The following is a 15,728-nucleotide window of genomic DNA, read 5'->3' as shown; positions in this document are numbered from 1 at the left end:
TAAGTATAAAAATATGCATATTTTTAAAAGTTTATATTCCACTTTTTTGCTTTAATCATTTTCCAATAAACTATACCCTCTTCACTCTTCAAAATATGCTTCCTAAAACAAAGAGAAAAGAGATTATAAAAACCTGTACAATGTAGCTGGGCTTGACAACACATGCAACATTCTGTTCCACATCTCCGAAGGCAAAAGAAGACCATGTGCTCTAACATCAACCAAATGGAACAACCATGGCCATTCATGTTCAAACTGAATTGTTTTTTGTTTGTTTTTTGCATTCAAACCACAGGGATCCAATAAACTTATTAAAGGGTTCCCCACCCTCATGAAAAATTATGCTTATACAGGATGAACTTCGAAAAGTTTATTTTAATATAAGATGTAAATTCTCTTAAGTCAACTAATTGCCAGGGAACTGTATGAGGGTGAAAGAGATCCAATTTAAGTCTGCTTCTTAATACCTCACTGTAACTATGTACGTAGTGGTGGCTGGGTGAGGGAGAAGTTTGGTTCTTAAAGGCTACCATAGTAAAGCAAAAAAAGGTTAGTTGCAAAAGCTGGAGAGATTGGGCTCAGCATTGCTCTTGCATTTCTGTCATTCAAGGGCCACCTTGCTAAATTCCAAAAGGTTCAACCTTATTATAGCTAAAAAAAGATATCTATGAATCAAAATGACGCTGGACTCTTAAACTAGAAAGGAATTATTCTAATCCCATAGGTGTATAAGTGTGTAGTTTGTGCTCAATATGCCCTAAGTGCTACCAACTCATGCTGATGCTTGAAGAATATTAAGTACCAAAAAACCAATGGAGCTTGTATACATTGACTTTTTGTCTCTGGCAGTAGAAAGTAAGAACAATGAAGTTTTTGTTCTAAATTCCAGTCTATAGTCTACTAGTGATTTTCACCCAGTATACAACAAACAACCTATTAGGAACCAGAAAATTCCTTAAGAACTTTTTTATTTGTAACCTTGATGCTTCGCACAATGCTTAGTACAGAATAAGTGATTAATAAATTAATTCATTCATGGTAAGCCACTCAAAACTCATTGATCTAATACCTAACATCTCAAGCTAACAGATGGTACTCACTGGCATAATGTGGTACATTGGGGGCTGTATGGAAAAGTTTATGGATTCCATGTCCACAGTAGCTCCGGACAACAGAAAAACCATTCGCTTGGGCATGCTTCTGAATAATGTTTCCCAGCTCTCTATATCGAACTCCAGGTTTCACTGTAAAAGAAATGACATTTTACTAAGAAAAAACTCACAACAGCAAGCAACAGGGTCAAAATTATTTTTTTTCTTTTATTATAGCTTTTTTATTAACATGGCTAATTTTTCAGCATTGACAGTTGGAAAACCATTTGTTCCAATTTTTTCCCCTCCTTCCCCTCACCCCCTCCCCCAGATGGCAGGTAGACCAATACATGTTAAATATGTTAACATATATGTTAAATATGATATATGTATACATGTCCAGTTATTTTGCTGCACAAAAAGAACCAGACTTTGCAATAGTGTACAATTAACCTGGGAATGAAATGAAAAATACAGGCGGACAAAAATAGAGGGATTAGGAATGCTATGTAGTGGTTCACATTTATTTCCCCTAGTTCTTTCACTGGATGTAGCTGATTCAGTTCAATATTGTTCTATTGGAACTGATTTGGTTCATCTCATTGCTGGAGAAGGCCTCTGATAAAGAGGCCTTTATCAGAACCTTTGACTATAAAAATGTTTTCCCAGTTTTCCCAGCAATAAATGCTTCCCTTCTAATCTTGTCTGCATTAATTTTGTTTGAATAGGGTCAAAATTAAAGGCAGAAACTTAATATCTTATAAGAACAGAATGCTTAAGCTCTAAGTCTATAGGAAAGTCCAAGAAGCTATCAGATACCCCCATGCCAAACTATCAAAGCCCACCTATTCCCAATACTGATGGGTTTAAAGTGAGACTCTTCAGCATCCTGAAGGAGGATATTTTTCAGTCCATTCATTAGCAGCAAATATACTACATCAATGACTCTAGCTTTTTCTTCCATTGATCTCTTCACATTCTTACATGATTAAAAATTATTCAGGATGTCTGCAAAGAACTCTTGCTTTGTTGGTTATACCTAATTATATTAGCAAAGAAAACATCTTAATATTATGCAAATAGTTTTGACATCAAATACCCCCTAAAAGGGTCTTGGGCATGATTGGGGATGTGGAAAGTGTCACACTTCGAGAATTGCTACTCTTAACACATAAAAGGCAGAAGCCAGATTTCCTGACATTGATTGTAGTATCCTAGATGACATCTGGGACAAATTGGAATATAATAAACAAACTACCCATTAGCACCTTTAAAAAATATATGTTGCTTTTTACAATCAAAGGTTCTCATTTCCAAAATATATAGAGAATTGACTCTAATTTATAAGAAATCAAATGATTCTCCAATTGATAAATGGTCAAAGGAATTCTCAGACGAAGAAATTGAAACTATTTCTAGCCATATGAAAAGATGCTCCAAGTCATTATTAACCAGAGAAATGCAAATTAAGACAACTCTGAGATACCATTACACACCTGTCAGATTGTCAGATTGGCTAGAATGACAGGGAAAGATAATGCGGAATGTTTGCAGGGGATGTGGGAAAACTGGGACACTGATACATTGTTGGTGGAATTGTGAACACATCCAGCCATTCTGGAGAGCAATTTGGAACTATGCTCAAAAAGCTATCAAACTGTGCATACCCTTTGATCCAGCAGTGTTTCTACTGGGCTTATACCCCAAAGAGATACTAAAGAAGGGAAAGGGACCTGTATGTGCCAAAATGTTTGTGGCAGCCCTGTTTGTAGTGGCCAGAAACTGGAAACTGAGTGGATGCCCATCAATTGGAGAATGGCTGAATAAATTGTGGTATATGAATATTATGGAATATTATTGTTCGGTAAGAAATGACCAGCAGGATGATTTCAGAAAGGTGTGGAGAGACTTACATGAACTGATGCTGAGTGAAATGAGCAGGATCAGGAAATCATTATATATTTCAATAACAATACTATATGATGATCAATTCTGATGGACCTGGCCATCTTCAGCAATAAGATGAACCAAATCAGTTCCAATGGAGCAGTAATGAACTGAACCAGCTATGCCCAGTGAGAAAGATGACTAAGTACCATTACATAGAATTCCCAATACCTATATTCTTGCCCGCCTGCATTTTTGATTTCCTTCACAGGCTAATTGTACACTATTTCAGAGTCTGATTCTTTTTGTACAGCAAAATAATGGTTTGGAAATGTATTCTTATTTTGTATTTAATTTATACTTTAACATATTTAACATGTGTTGGTCATCCTGCCATCTAGGGGAGAGGGTAGGGGTTAGGAGGGGAAAAATTGGAACAAAAGGTTTGGCAATTGTCAATGCTGTAAAATTACCCCTGCATATAACTTGTAAATAAAAAGCTATTAAAAATTTAAAATATGTATATATATGTTGTTATTTTGTTTTTACATCACTTCCAATTTCTTCAGACTTCCCATTTTCTAGCCAGTGTACATTCTCTTATCTCTTCAGGAACAAGCTACATCACTAAAATCACATGGCCTTCTCTTGTGCCCTTCTCACTTACATTATACATTATAGTTATTGAGGATAAGATTGTGTTCAATAAATTTTGCATCAGTTCTTAAGGTTTTCTGTGCTGTTCTAAATTGTTCATAATTATCCTTTATTCTAGTACAGCTATTTTACTGTTGTTCAGTTATTTCAATTATGTCTAACTCTTAGTGACTCCACGTGGGATCTTCTTGGCAGAAATATTGGAAGTGATTTGCCATTTCCTTCTTCACCTTATTCAGACTAGGAACTAAGGCAAAAAGGTTAAGTGACTTGCCCAGGGACACATAGCTATTAAGTGTCTGAGGCCAGATCTGGATTAGGAATATGTTTTGTTTTTGTTTTTTTAATTCTGGCCCAGTGCTCTATCTACTGTACCACCTAAGTGCCCCCTAGCATAATAGGCACTTAAAAATGTATTGAAGATTGGAAACAATGCCATATCAGTTGGATTTATTTAAGTTCTTTATTGTAAGGGAAGTTTTTGCATGTAAATGTGCATATGTCAAATGTAAACAGATAAGAGATTTCAGAAAATAAAGAGGATCTGGATTGGAATCCTGTTTCTGACACATATTGGCTATTTTACAAAGTAGTACTAAGTGCCCTCAAACAACTCTTTAAGAATACATAATGAAGAATAGGTATGAATCTGCCATGAAAATTCTTTAGTTCAATGAAATCAAGAATTCTAAATTAGAGTCTATGCAGTAGCAGAAAATGCCTGGAATATTCTGCCTAATTCTGGGCATTACCATTTAAGGTGGATACTTAAAACCACAGCATGTCTTAAAGAAAATGAACAGAAGGATGAGAAGACTTGTTGAGAAAACTAGTCTTATTCAATATGAAGACTTTCACTGGACATGACAACTAACTCCAAATTTTTCAAGTGCTGTTTTATGAAACAGAAAGAGAATGTGTTTTTCTGCACAGCATAATGAGGTCTAAGTCAGAGGGAAACAGAGTTCTTGTGTTCAAAAAGGCGATGGGCTCCCCAACACAAGCCTTCAAGTAGAAATTACAGGCTGAGAATGTCGGAATAAGGAACAAGTTAGGAGACAGCACCTCTCCTCAGGGTTGTTGTCACAGGGCCTCACCTGCATCTATTGCTTGCATGAGACACTCATAAGTTGTCTGTACCAGTTTTCTTGCACTCTCATCCACTTCTCCAACAAAAAATGTCTCATTCAGGTCTCCATGATAACCATTTCGATAAATAGTGATATCCACTAGGAAGAAAAAATCCACAGTTAAAAAGAAAAATCTCTATTTCCAAATACTGAAAATAAAAAAGTTACCTTTTAACATAAAATTCTCAGTTCCAAGGCAACAATATCAAATGTAAAAAGAAAAAGTCATGCTAGGTGAACTAATTTGGCCATGATATTGACTAGTTCGCATTTCAAAAAGGGGAGAATCATTTTCATTGTATGAAAATTTTAATCTTAAAAAGTTAGGACTAGACTAAGAGAGAATAACCACACTGTAATATTGAAGTTATCTTTCTATATAAGAAGCTTTTAAGTACATGATTTAACCATCCTGTATATTCAGAATTACATAAAGGAAGTGACTAAAATATCTATCCCCTTTCATCCAGAGATTACCCCCACACAGACACTCTTCTTTCTGATATATGAGAGAACATGTTCTAAAGCTGCTGACAGATATAAAATGCTACCTATCCTGCATCTTTAATGAAATCCTACCCCCCTTTTTGGCACTGCATGATTACTTGTTTTACTTGGGTAGCCATGACTAAGATCACAGTTTAAGAATAAGGAATGTAAAAGTACCCTAGGAACTCAAAAACAAAATATCAAGAATATTTAAAAACACAAATTATGAATTCACTGAATAACAAGGGTTTCCTGAAGATAAGCTAAGAAGCAAGCAACACATAAGAAACCATCACAAAATCATTTTTAAAAGGAGTTCTTTTACCACCCCCCAATTTTTTTTAATGGAACAGCATTAAAACTAAAGGTAAAGAGAAAAAGTCATGGGAACAACTTCCATCTGTAATATTATGCACTGACCATACACTCCACACTCCTCTTCTACTCCTGATAAGATCTCATTTTGTCAGTGAGTTTTCCTGCAGAGAAGTCATAATTTCATACTCCTTACCATTAACAATATCACCATCTTGCAAGGGTCTCCTATCTGGAATTCCATGGCAGATCACTTCATTCACTGAAGTACAACATGACTTAGGAAAATTATAATAATTCAGTGGAGAAGGGTAGCAATTCCTTGAAATGCATGCCTATAACATTTTAAAATATTGAAAGGAAAATAATTTAGAACGTGAAAAAAGACAAGACACATAATCAGTAATTATTCAGCAATATTGTCTGAATTCCTTCAGTGGTAACTGCCACTGTTCCAATACTTTTGTGCCTTAAGCTCACTCAAATTCATAAGATTCGAAGTTTAAAGCTGGAAGAGACTAACATAGTTCAATCCTTTCATTTCACGAATTAGGAAATTCAAGTCTAGAGAGGTTCTGCCACCTGTCCTATGTCACATAAGCAGAAAATAGAAAACCTGGGTTTTGAAGCCAGGATTCTCTGACTCCACATGCAATACTCTTTCCAATGGTGTTGTGGCATTTCTCTATTCTTGCAAAGTTGCCCGTGATTAATAGAAAACAGAAAAGGCTTTATGATGCCATGCATTCATAATCTAACCATTCCATAATCTGGATTATGTTATAGAAGTGACTAAAATGCCATTTGCCCTTTTACCCAGTGTTTGCTGATATCTGTAAATTAGTCAATGAATATTTATTAGGTATCTATTATACACCAAGCACTGGGTACACAAAAAGAAGCAAAAGACAGATCCTGCCTTCAAATAGCTTACTATCTAATGGGGGAGACAAACATAAAAAGCAAGCTGCATCCAGGATAAATAGAAAATAATTAACAGAGGGAAGACACTAAAATTAAGAAATGTTGAGGAAGGCTTCCAGCAAAACGATGGAAATGTAGTTGGAATTTAAAGGAAGCCAAAGACAAGGTGGAATACATAAGAAAAAAACATTTGTCAAGTTCAGAATAACCAAACCAAAACAAACTCCTATTCTGAAAACAAAAATACAACAAAAATCTAATTTACATTTTTAAAAATTGACAGAAAAGCTTGAGAGGACTTTTATAACCTGATGTTAAAGATAGAACAAAGCCAGGGAAACAACCAAAAATACAACTTAAATTGCAAACAACAATATAACTAAAACTTAACACTGTGAAATTGTGAGTCCCAAAGAAGAGACTTATCTTATAAAGAAAGACTATATATGAAGAGACTACATCTTATAAAAAGATAAGAGGATGCCTTCCTGCTTCTTTGCTATTTTGTTTTTTTTGGTGAGGCACAGTTGCCCAGAGTTACCCAGCTAGGAAGTGTTAAGCATCTGAGATCAGATTTGAACTCAAGTCTTCCTGACTTCAGGGCTGGTGCTTTATCCACGGAGCCATCTAGCTGTCCCACGCCTGCTTTTTTGTAAAGCTGGACAGGTATTGGTATATAAGGCTACATATAATGTTGGGGTTGGTCCATTTGTTGGTTAGTTCAGTAGAACTTTATTTTTTTCTTCTCTTGTAACTGTTACCATAAGATGGTTCTGGGAGCAGAAGGGGAAGAATATATTGGAAACACAGGCAATACTAAAAACATTAAAATCCATCTATCTATCTAACTATCTATCTAAATGTAATCAATTCAGAATGTCAGAATCAAAATGGAAGAAGTCATTGGGAAGAAGATAACTACAGTAATTTTCAGGCTAGAGTAATATTTATAGTATCTGTCAATCAGATCACATTTGTCATGTACTTACTGAGTTTCTCTCTAAGTGGAAATAGTTGGGTTAAGTTATTTAACCATGCAAATGGAAGATATATCTCTTCACTTCAGATAAATAGAAGCATTAGCTGTGTTGAATTATTTATTTATAGAGAAATACACTTGTTAGCCACATGACTCTGGGCAAGTCAGTGAACTTCTCAGCCTCAATTTCCTCATTTGTAAAATGGGGACAATGATAATATACCTACCTCACAGAATTATGGTAATGATCAAATGACATAATATTTGTAGAGTACTTTGCAAACCTTAAAAGCACCAGAAGATGATAGTTATTATATTACTGTTATTTAAAACATTAAGTCTCATCTTTGTAATATTTTAACATCATAGCTCTAGATCTGGAAAGGATGAGCTTAGAGATGCCAAAGTCTGACTTCCTCATTGTACACATAAGGAAACTGAAATCCAAGATCACAGAGTCATTTAATGGGATTCAAACTCAGGGCTTAACCCACAAAATCTTCCATATGAAAAGAATGAGGGAGTTAATTTGCCCACCCAACTTTTATTTAACTAAAAACTTCAAAACTAGAACTAAGCACACATCTTAAAAAAAAAAATTACAACAAACTTTTCCATGACATGGAAGTATTTTACATTTTATATTTACAGCATTTTAGCAGTTTCTATAATGTTCCTTAAAATAAAGAACTCTCTTCTGCTATATGTGTATATTATGGGCAGCTGTATTCTTATTTGAGAATATCCTACATTTTTTGTAATTAATTATAACATTCTTTATTTAAAATAGTGATAAAGAGATGACTTTTAAGACTCCAAAACTTCCAAATGTGAAAGACTAATCATTTTACTGAACAGTAGGACTCACAGGTACTTAATCCATAGTCAAAATCTATTTTGAAATAGTTCAGCTCCGCAGTTTCTTAAAGACCATTTAATTTTCATGTTATATCTAATTTAGGATGTAGAAAAGAGATGACAAACTTCAAAGTATAAAAGTAGAGCTAACTTACTAAATGGACAGAATGGTCTATTTCTTCAGTAGTTACACCTGGTTTAATCATCATCGCCGCAACATCCAACACTTCTCTCGCAAGCTGTAAAAGTGTCAGTAAATGCATAGTTAAAATAATGCAGCAGAAACAACAAAAATACATTTTCTTCACTCTGCCTTAGATTTTGTAAAGAAAAGGGAAAACTAATTTTTATCTTCATAAGGAAGTATTAAGATTTAATTTTTAAATAAGCTCATTAAACTATCTAATGCTAATTCAAGTCCTTCTAAAAGATAAATGACATTTTAATTTTTAATTACTGGAGGGGGGGTGTGTGTGTGTGTTTGTATGTGTCTGAACCCTCCCAAAACATTAACAGATCACTGTAAAGGGAGTAATCAAATTTTTACAAAATTCTTTGAAAGATAAATACATAATCTAAACAGGAATTATCTAAGAAAGCATGAATACAATATGTGAATTCTCCTAGTATGGCACACTAAGTATACAATATTCTACTATGAGAATAGATGATATGATGCAATATATTCAACTCCAAATGTGATTTATATCCCTTAACAATTAAATTCAACAAATATTTATCAAGTGCATATGACCTGTTAACAAGGCACTGTGTTAGAGATACAAAGAAAAAAGGAAAAAATTTTCCCTGCCTTCAAGGAATTTACAATCTAATAGGATGAATACTACATTTATATAAATATGTAAATTTACTTTGAGAAGGGAGCAATTGATTAATAATAACTAGAAGATCAGCAAATACTTCTTGGGAAAAATAATACAAGAGATGAGCCTAATAGCTAGCTAAGAATTTTAAGAGGCTAAAGTCAGGAAGGAGTTCACTCCAGGTATGAGGGGACAACTGAAGCAGACTGCTATGGATGGAATATAAAGAGAATAATATGAAAATAAGTTCAGAGAGAGAAAAATAATCAAACTCTGAAGGACTTTTAAGACCAGGGTTAAGGACTTATATTTTACTCCAAAGGCAACAGGGACCCATAGAACATTGTTAGGCAAGTGAGTAAAATAGTTAGATCTGGACTTTGGATAGATGATGAGACATAATGAGGGTAAATTATATAGATAGCTTTTTGATTAATGACAAATGGAACGAGATGAGAAGGCAGAATTGAAAAGATAGCACTTGATTAAATATGGGGCATAAGTTAAAGAAGAGGCTGAAAATATGGGTGATTGAAAGGACAGTTGAATCCTCAAAAATAACAGGGAGCTAAGAAGGAGAAAGTTGTAAGAGTAAAAAACTAAGTTTCACTTTGAACGTGTTGGCTCTGAGACACCTAAAAATTCAGTAACATCTTAAGCCAGCAGCCAGATGATTTTGTCAGACTAGAGCTCAGTAAGATCAAGTCTGATAAAAACTGATAAGATTAACAAGTAACAGACAAAAGTGAAAAAGACCCAGAAAAAAACCTTGGGAGATACCCCTGATTAGGAGACAGGAGATGAGGGTGCAGTAAAAGTAGCAGTCAAAGAAGAGCAGTGTTGTAAAAAAGAAATGGAGAACACTCAGAAAGAAGGTGGTCAATAGTACCAAAAGATACAGAGAAGTCAAAAAGGACTGAGAAAAAGCTACCAGGTTTAGTAATTAAAAAAACATTGATAACTTTGGAAAGAGCAAATCTGAAATCAAATTAGAAAAGTTCCTTCAAACACAAAAGCCTTGTTATTTTTGTTATGCTTACTTAAAAAGGTGAGATACCATTAAAATTTTATCTATTATTTCAAAACATGAAGAACTGAAGGAAAATGAACCATGGCAGATTACCTGTTATTTATGTTTTAAAATAACAAGCTATCTAAATAAGCTAGGATACATAACAGATGTATTAAACCATTATATAATATTCTCAATTAAGATCTTATGTCTTATTGCATAAGGAGCCACAATCTTACAAAGCAACTCTTGATTCTTCAAAAAATTACAAAACAGTTGACTTCCTACATGATTGCTTCAACAGAACAAAACCAATAAAGAAGGGGAAAAAATCTTACCCTACACACTAACCGCATGCCTTCTAAATCTTCAGAGGAAAGTATTTTTATTTGAGAAGTACCTTTGAGAGCCTGTTCAGATTCAGACATTCCTAAAAAGAAACATAAAACCAATACAGTACGGAAAGGAGAGCAGACATGTAGTGATTGACATAGCAATGCCAATAGTGACAATAAAATCTCATTCATTTAGATGCTACAATTTTGTGAGAAGCCAAATTTTTCATCTTTGCACCATGAAAAAATGAGCTCCTCTCAGCAAATTAATTATCTAATTGGTATTAAAGCTAGAAATAACTAATAAGTCAACACATTTTTAGGTATTGATTATCCCCAATTATCATCCCACAAGCTTTAGTTCAAGTTATTGTCATAAAAACAAAACAACTCTCTTTAGCAGTATTTTAACTAATCTAACTTGTAAAATCTTGCTGTTTTAAAGCCATCTCTGATGACTTCATGTAAGTAATCTTCTTGACATTTATACTCATACCAGTACATAGTAATTCTTTTTTTTTTAAGTTTGCACTCAGCACACAATCTACCCAAAGTCTTAAATGATATGGCTACAATGTAAAAATTAACGCAACATCACATTTCTAATTCTTATTGTGGTAGCAATGGTATTCCACATTCATCCATTTGTAAAAATTCAATTCTATTAAAATAATGTGAAATTATTTTTAACTTTTCCAGAGAAAAATCAATATTCTACCTAGAAAAATAAAGAATAACATCTTATTCTTTCTTAGCAAAATGTATTTATAAAGACTGTCCAATCAATTTAAATGCCATCCATCATGTTTTCAAAAAAACTGAAAAGTGTAGAAAAAAATCCTGTCATTAAACATTTAGGTTCAATCTCCTAGAAACTATGAAAGAACTCCTACTTTATTTTTTATTATTTTTTTTTTTTTTGCTTAGGCAATTGGGGTTAAGTGACTTGCCCAGGGTCACACAGTTAGGAAGAGATAAGTGTCTGAGGCCACATTTGAACTCAGGTCCCCCTGACTTCAGGGCTGGTGCTCTATCCACATAGTCTCTCCTACTTTAATTGGGACTTCCTAAGATTTCAAAGGGTTCTGCTTCTCTTCAAATACCAGCACAATTTCTAAGCCTTTCAATGAATACAAAAATAACAGAAAGCAACACCTGCCCTGAGAACAGAAAAATCCCCTTCATTTATCAGAGTTGCTAGCGCTGATTTGTTTAACTTTTCTGGTTTCCTTACATTCTCAATTTGACCTAATTGGGCTCACAGCACTTATCTTTGACTCTTCGGATGTGGTCACTTTGCCACTCCCCCCATGTCACAGTGTAACAAATGCCACAAATCTCTTTAATTCAATCCTATTCAATTGCTATTTATTTCTGTTTAAATCAACCCCTTGGTTCTCACCTTTCCTTGGTGGGACGAATCTTATTTGAAGATCATACTATGTATAGTAAAACAAACTATTTATCTGATAGTCATTCTTAAAAGCATTAAAAAAAAAAATCACATCTCTTTTTATTTACAAGGTGATCCTTATTCTCTGGAAATAGTTAACAGTTATCTCTTCCATATTATGGTAGTTAAGGGCTCAGCATTCTTGTGTTCTAAATATTTTTTTCTTTTATAGGAGTTTATTGTACCTTACTGTAAAATTTGGGTTAAGTTCAAACTTAATATGTATTGGACTACCTGCCATCTAGGGGAAGGGATGGGGGTTTAGGAGGGGAAAATTTGGAACAGAAGGTTTTATAAGAGTCAATGTTGAAAAATTAGCTATGCATATGTTTTGTAAATAAAAAACTTTAATAATAATAATAAAATTTGGATTAAAGCCATAAACTGTGCTATCTGCATGTCATCATAATTTCCATAAAACTCCCCATTTAATTTTTTGTGTCCACCCACAACATATTGACACCATGATGAGTAAAGTCATAATATGGATGGAATAATCATAGTTTAAAGGCTAAACAAGACTATAAGCTCCTTGAGAGCAGGAATTGGTTTTTTGGTTTGTTTTGGGGAAAGGGCTTTCTTTGTATCCCTAGAACTCAACCCACTGCCTAACACATGTAGAAGCTTAATAAGTATTTATTGGCTATTTGCTAACTGACAATAATCTAGAATTTGAAATAATACAAAACACAGTAGAGGTTTATAGAGTCTAAAAATTGAAGTCACTTTCAAGGGAATGTTCTTAACTTTTTTTTCTTTCTTTCTTTTTTTTGGCAACATGGACCTCTCTGGCAGACTGGCAAAACTTATGGACTCCTCATTATAATGTTCTTTTAAAAATATAATACATAGGATATCAAAGGAAACAATTATGTTGAAATACAGTTGTTGTATTTTTTTAAAGGCCACAGCTTCAGATTAAGAACCTCTGATATAAAGATCACTCAATCATCAACACCAACATCCAGTGTTTTCATTTATATCCCACAGCCTGCTCTATGATGCTAGGAACAAATATAATAGTTGTACAATCAAATTTTTAAACAGAAAGATTTTTCCCAGATCCTGTAATGGAAATTATTGAGGGGGGCAAGGAGATCAAGGTGGATCAAAGAAATCAGAAAATGCTGATTTTTAATTCCTAATTCTAAATTAAAATGTTCTTGTGAAAATGGAATTATATTAAAAGAGAGTAACAAAATAATTGTAAGGAAAAAGTATTGCCTGAAAAAAAGGGACATAAAAAATTCCCAATTGGAAAAAAATTTAAAAAACACAAATGGAAGAAAATATAAGCTTAACATACATTAACTTTAAATGTAAATGAATTAAACAATCCATTAAAGACAGACTTAAGAAAACAAAACCCCAAAATCTATAACACCTAATCTCCCCCACCAAGCACAACTTGCAAAGCAAAAATAAAAATTCACACTATAGAGATAAAAAGTTTTTAAAATGAAATAGTGAACTTATTAGGCAATGAAATTTGTGTATTTTTAAATTAGTACATAAGAAACCATGAGCAAAATAAACTCCTGTTGTTAGTGGCAGTCACCAAATACAGAGACTAAATAAATAATAAGATAAATAATTGAAATTACCTAAAGGATGATCAGCATAATCAGGTCTCTGAATATAACTTGGCACTGGTCTTGTTGGCATCTAAAAAACATCAAAGTGTAGAATAAAAACAAGTTTAAAGTATAATGAGTATTTATTATTTGAATTAGTCATTACTGAAGAAAAAATAAACCTGTTCATTCTAAAATGTTATTTAACACATCATTACTTGGTTATGATACTAATAATTTAAACTGTAGAGGAAAAGGGAATTTAGTAATAATAATAATAATAGCAGTAGCAATAACAATTCTTTATATTATGTTTACAGGTCACAAAACACTTTGGAAACAAAAAGAATTTTTTTTTCCAGAATAATCAAAAAAAGAAAAATATACCTAAACACATACCAAAAAATCAAAAGAGGATTCTATGTGAAACTCTTTTTCATGATTGCTTCCTTTTTAAAAAAAAGTAAATAGTAAATTCCATACACTACTGTCCTGCTTGTCCATTACAAATCATTTTGCTCATAAAAACTTTACTAGTCTTATCATTCCCATTTTACAGATGAATAAGCTAATATGGCTCTGACTTCAAAGGTTGAGGGACTTGCCCTTGCTCACACCACTAGCAAGAATCTGAGGCAGAATTAGGATCTTGGTACCCGACTCAAAAGTCCAGTTAGTTCTCCATGCTGCCAAGAATCAGTATCAATACACACAAAAGCATAAACAGTACTATTCAATGCAACAGATGCAAAAATTCTGTCTTTTGTTCTTTCAAGAATAAGGAAAAAATCTACTTTCTTTCTTTCTTTCTTTTTGCAGAGGCAATTGGGATTAAGTGACTTGCCCAGTCACACAGCAATAAGTGTCTGAGGCCAAATTTGAACTCAGATCCTCCTGACTTCAGGGCTGGTGCGCCACCTAGCTGCTCCCAAAAAATGCATTTTCTTTGGGAATTAGCTATTCAGTGCTTTTTAAATTGCTTATTATTCTACTATGCTTGCAAACAAGAGAGGACCAAAGATAAATCCTCAAGTCATTTAAAACAACTATTTCAATAATCATGTGATCTATCACAGAAAATGGAATCACTTGAAAAAAACTGAATAAAAATGGAAATGCTAATATTTGATCTCAAAGCTCTAGCACATTTAACTATTATCTAGGGGGAAAAGTATTTTAAAATAATACAAAATTATTAAAATGACATGAACTTTTGTCTTTATTTTTAATGCTTAAAAACTTAGAATTATTGGATCGGTTTTCAGGGAGAGGGAGCAGGAAAGACACAATTAGAAATGTAAGAGTTAAAAAGATCAGTAAGTTATTTTAAGAAAATAAGAAGTCAACCACTTATTGTTTCTCTTCTTTCAAACTTTTTAAGGAAAAACAACAACAACAACCAACACTTTGTTAATAAGGGAAAGCCCTCTGAAAGAGAAAGAAGGATACAAAGGGAAAATCAAATCATGTAAAAAAAAAAAAAAAAAAAAAGATATTTTAAAGTGCTAAGACAATTAGACAAATTCCCTTAAAAAAATCTGGAGTGGAGCACAAGTATAGGAAGTGATTTCAATCTTTAAAATATAGCTCTAAAATTTCTCACTTAAACAGGTAATTGTTACTTTATTTACTCACCAATGGATAATGTGGTCTAAGTTTACCAGTATATCGATAACCTGCCCAAGGATCTGTATTAATATCACCTTCCACAGTCCAAGAAGAAACTTCATGTTTTGCTTTTTCATCTTCTAGAAAAAGAAATATTTAAAGATTTTTTAAAGAAATTAAAACATTCGAAGAAAAAGAAACATTTATATTTTGTGTATTTAAAATACATGAAATGCTATTTATTTTATTTATTATTTATTTCTTATGTACACCTTAGCTCTCTATTCCACATATTCTATGTACTAATAGACACAAACAAGAAAAACAGAGCAAATCTGTCTACTACATTGCTAGATTTCAGTATTCCTCCCCTGAGCTAGTGTAACAGCTTCTAATCTCAAGCAAACTTCTGAAAATGATATTTTCTCCTCAATGGTTTGAATGTAACCACTTTTCAATAATGTCTTATCATGGCCATGTATTTTATTGTCATGCATGAGTACCACATACATTTGCTTCTTTGATCTCAATTTAGAGTAAGCTTTTTTAGAATGTTATTGGGTACCAAGAAATGATGGGTGAGGATGCAAAG

At 33.2% G+C, this 15,728-nt stretch overlaps 1 protein-coding gene across 5 annotated transcripts in view; it reads right to left on the bottom strand.

Annotated features, from left to right (window-relative positions):
• Positions 1–15,728, bottom strand: part of METAP1 (methionyl aminopeptidase 1) — a 77,910-nt gene that overhangs the window by 19,961 nt on the left and 42,221 nt on the right. For 3 of the 5 annotated variants that reach the window (XM_051966480.1, XM_051966479.1, XM_051966476.1), the window contains 7 exons: positions 15,164–15,276; positions 13,559–13,619; positions 10,505–10,596; positions 8,486–8,569; positions 5,766–5,904; positions 4,733–4,864; positions 1,101–1,244 (listed from right to left, as the gene is read on the bottom strand). In XM_051966480.1, the coding sequence (XP_051822440.1) occupies positions 1,101–1,244; positions 4,733–4,864; positions 5,766–5,904; positions 8,486–8,569; positions 10,505–10,596; positions 13,559–13,619; positions 15,164–15,276 (765 nt within the window). The remainder of the gene's footprint in view (positions 1–1,100; positions 1,245–4,732; positions 4,865–5,765; positions 5,905–8,485; positions 8,570–10,504; positions 10,597–13,558; positions 13,620–15,163; positions 15,277–15,728) is intronic. The other 2 variants (XM_051966481.1, XM_051966477.1) reach the window with 1 other exon arrangement.

The sequence above is a fragment of the Antechinus flavipes genome, chromosome 6 (assembly GCF_016432865.1).
Source record: "Antechinus flavipes isolate AdamAnt ecotype Samford, QLD, Australia chromosome 6, AdamAnt_v2, whole genome shotgun sequence".
Taxonomy (NCBI): Eukaryota; Metazoa; Chordata; class Mammalia; order Dasyuromorphia; family Dasyuridae; genus Antechinus; species Antechinus flavipes.
This window is presented reverse-complemented; position numbering and strand designations above follow the sequence as displayed.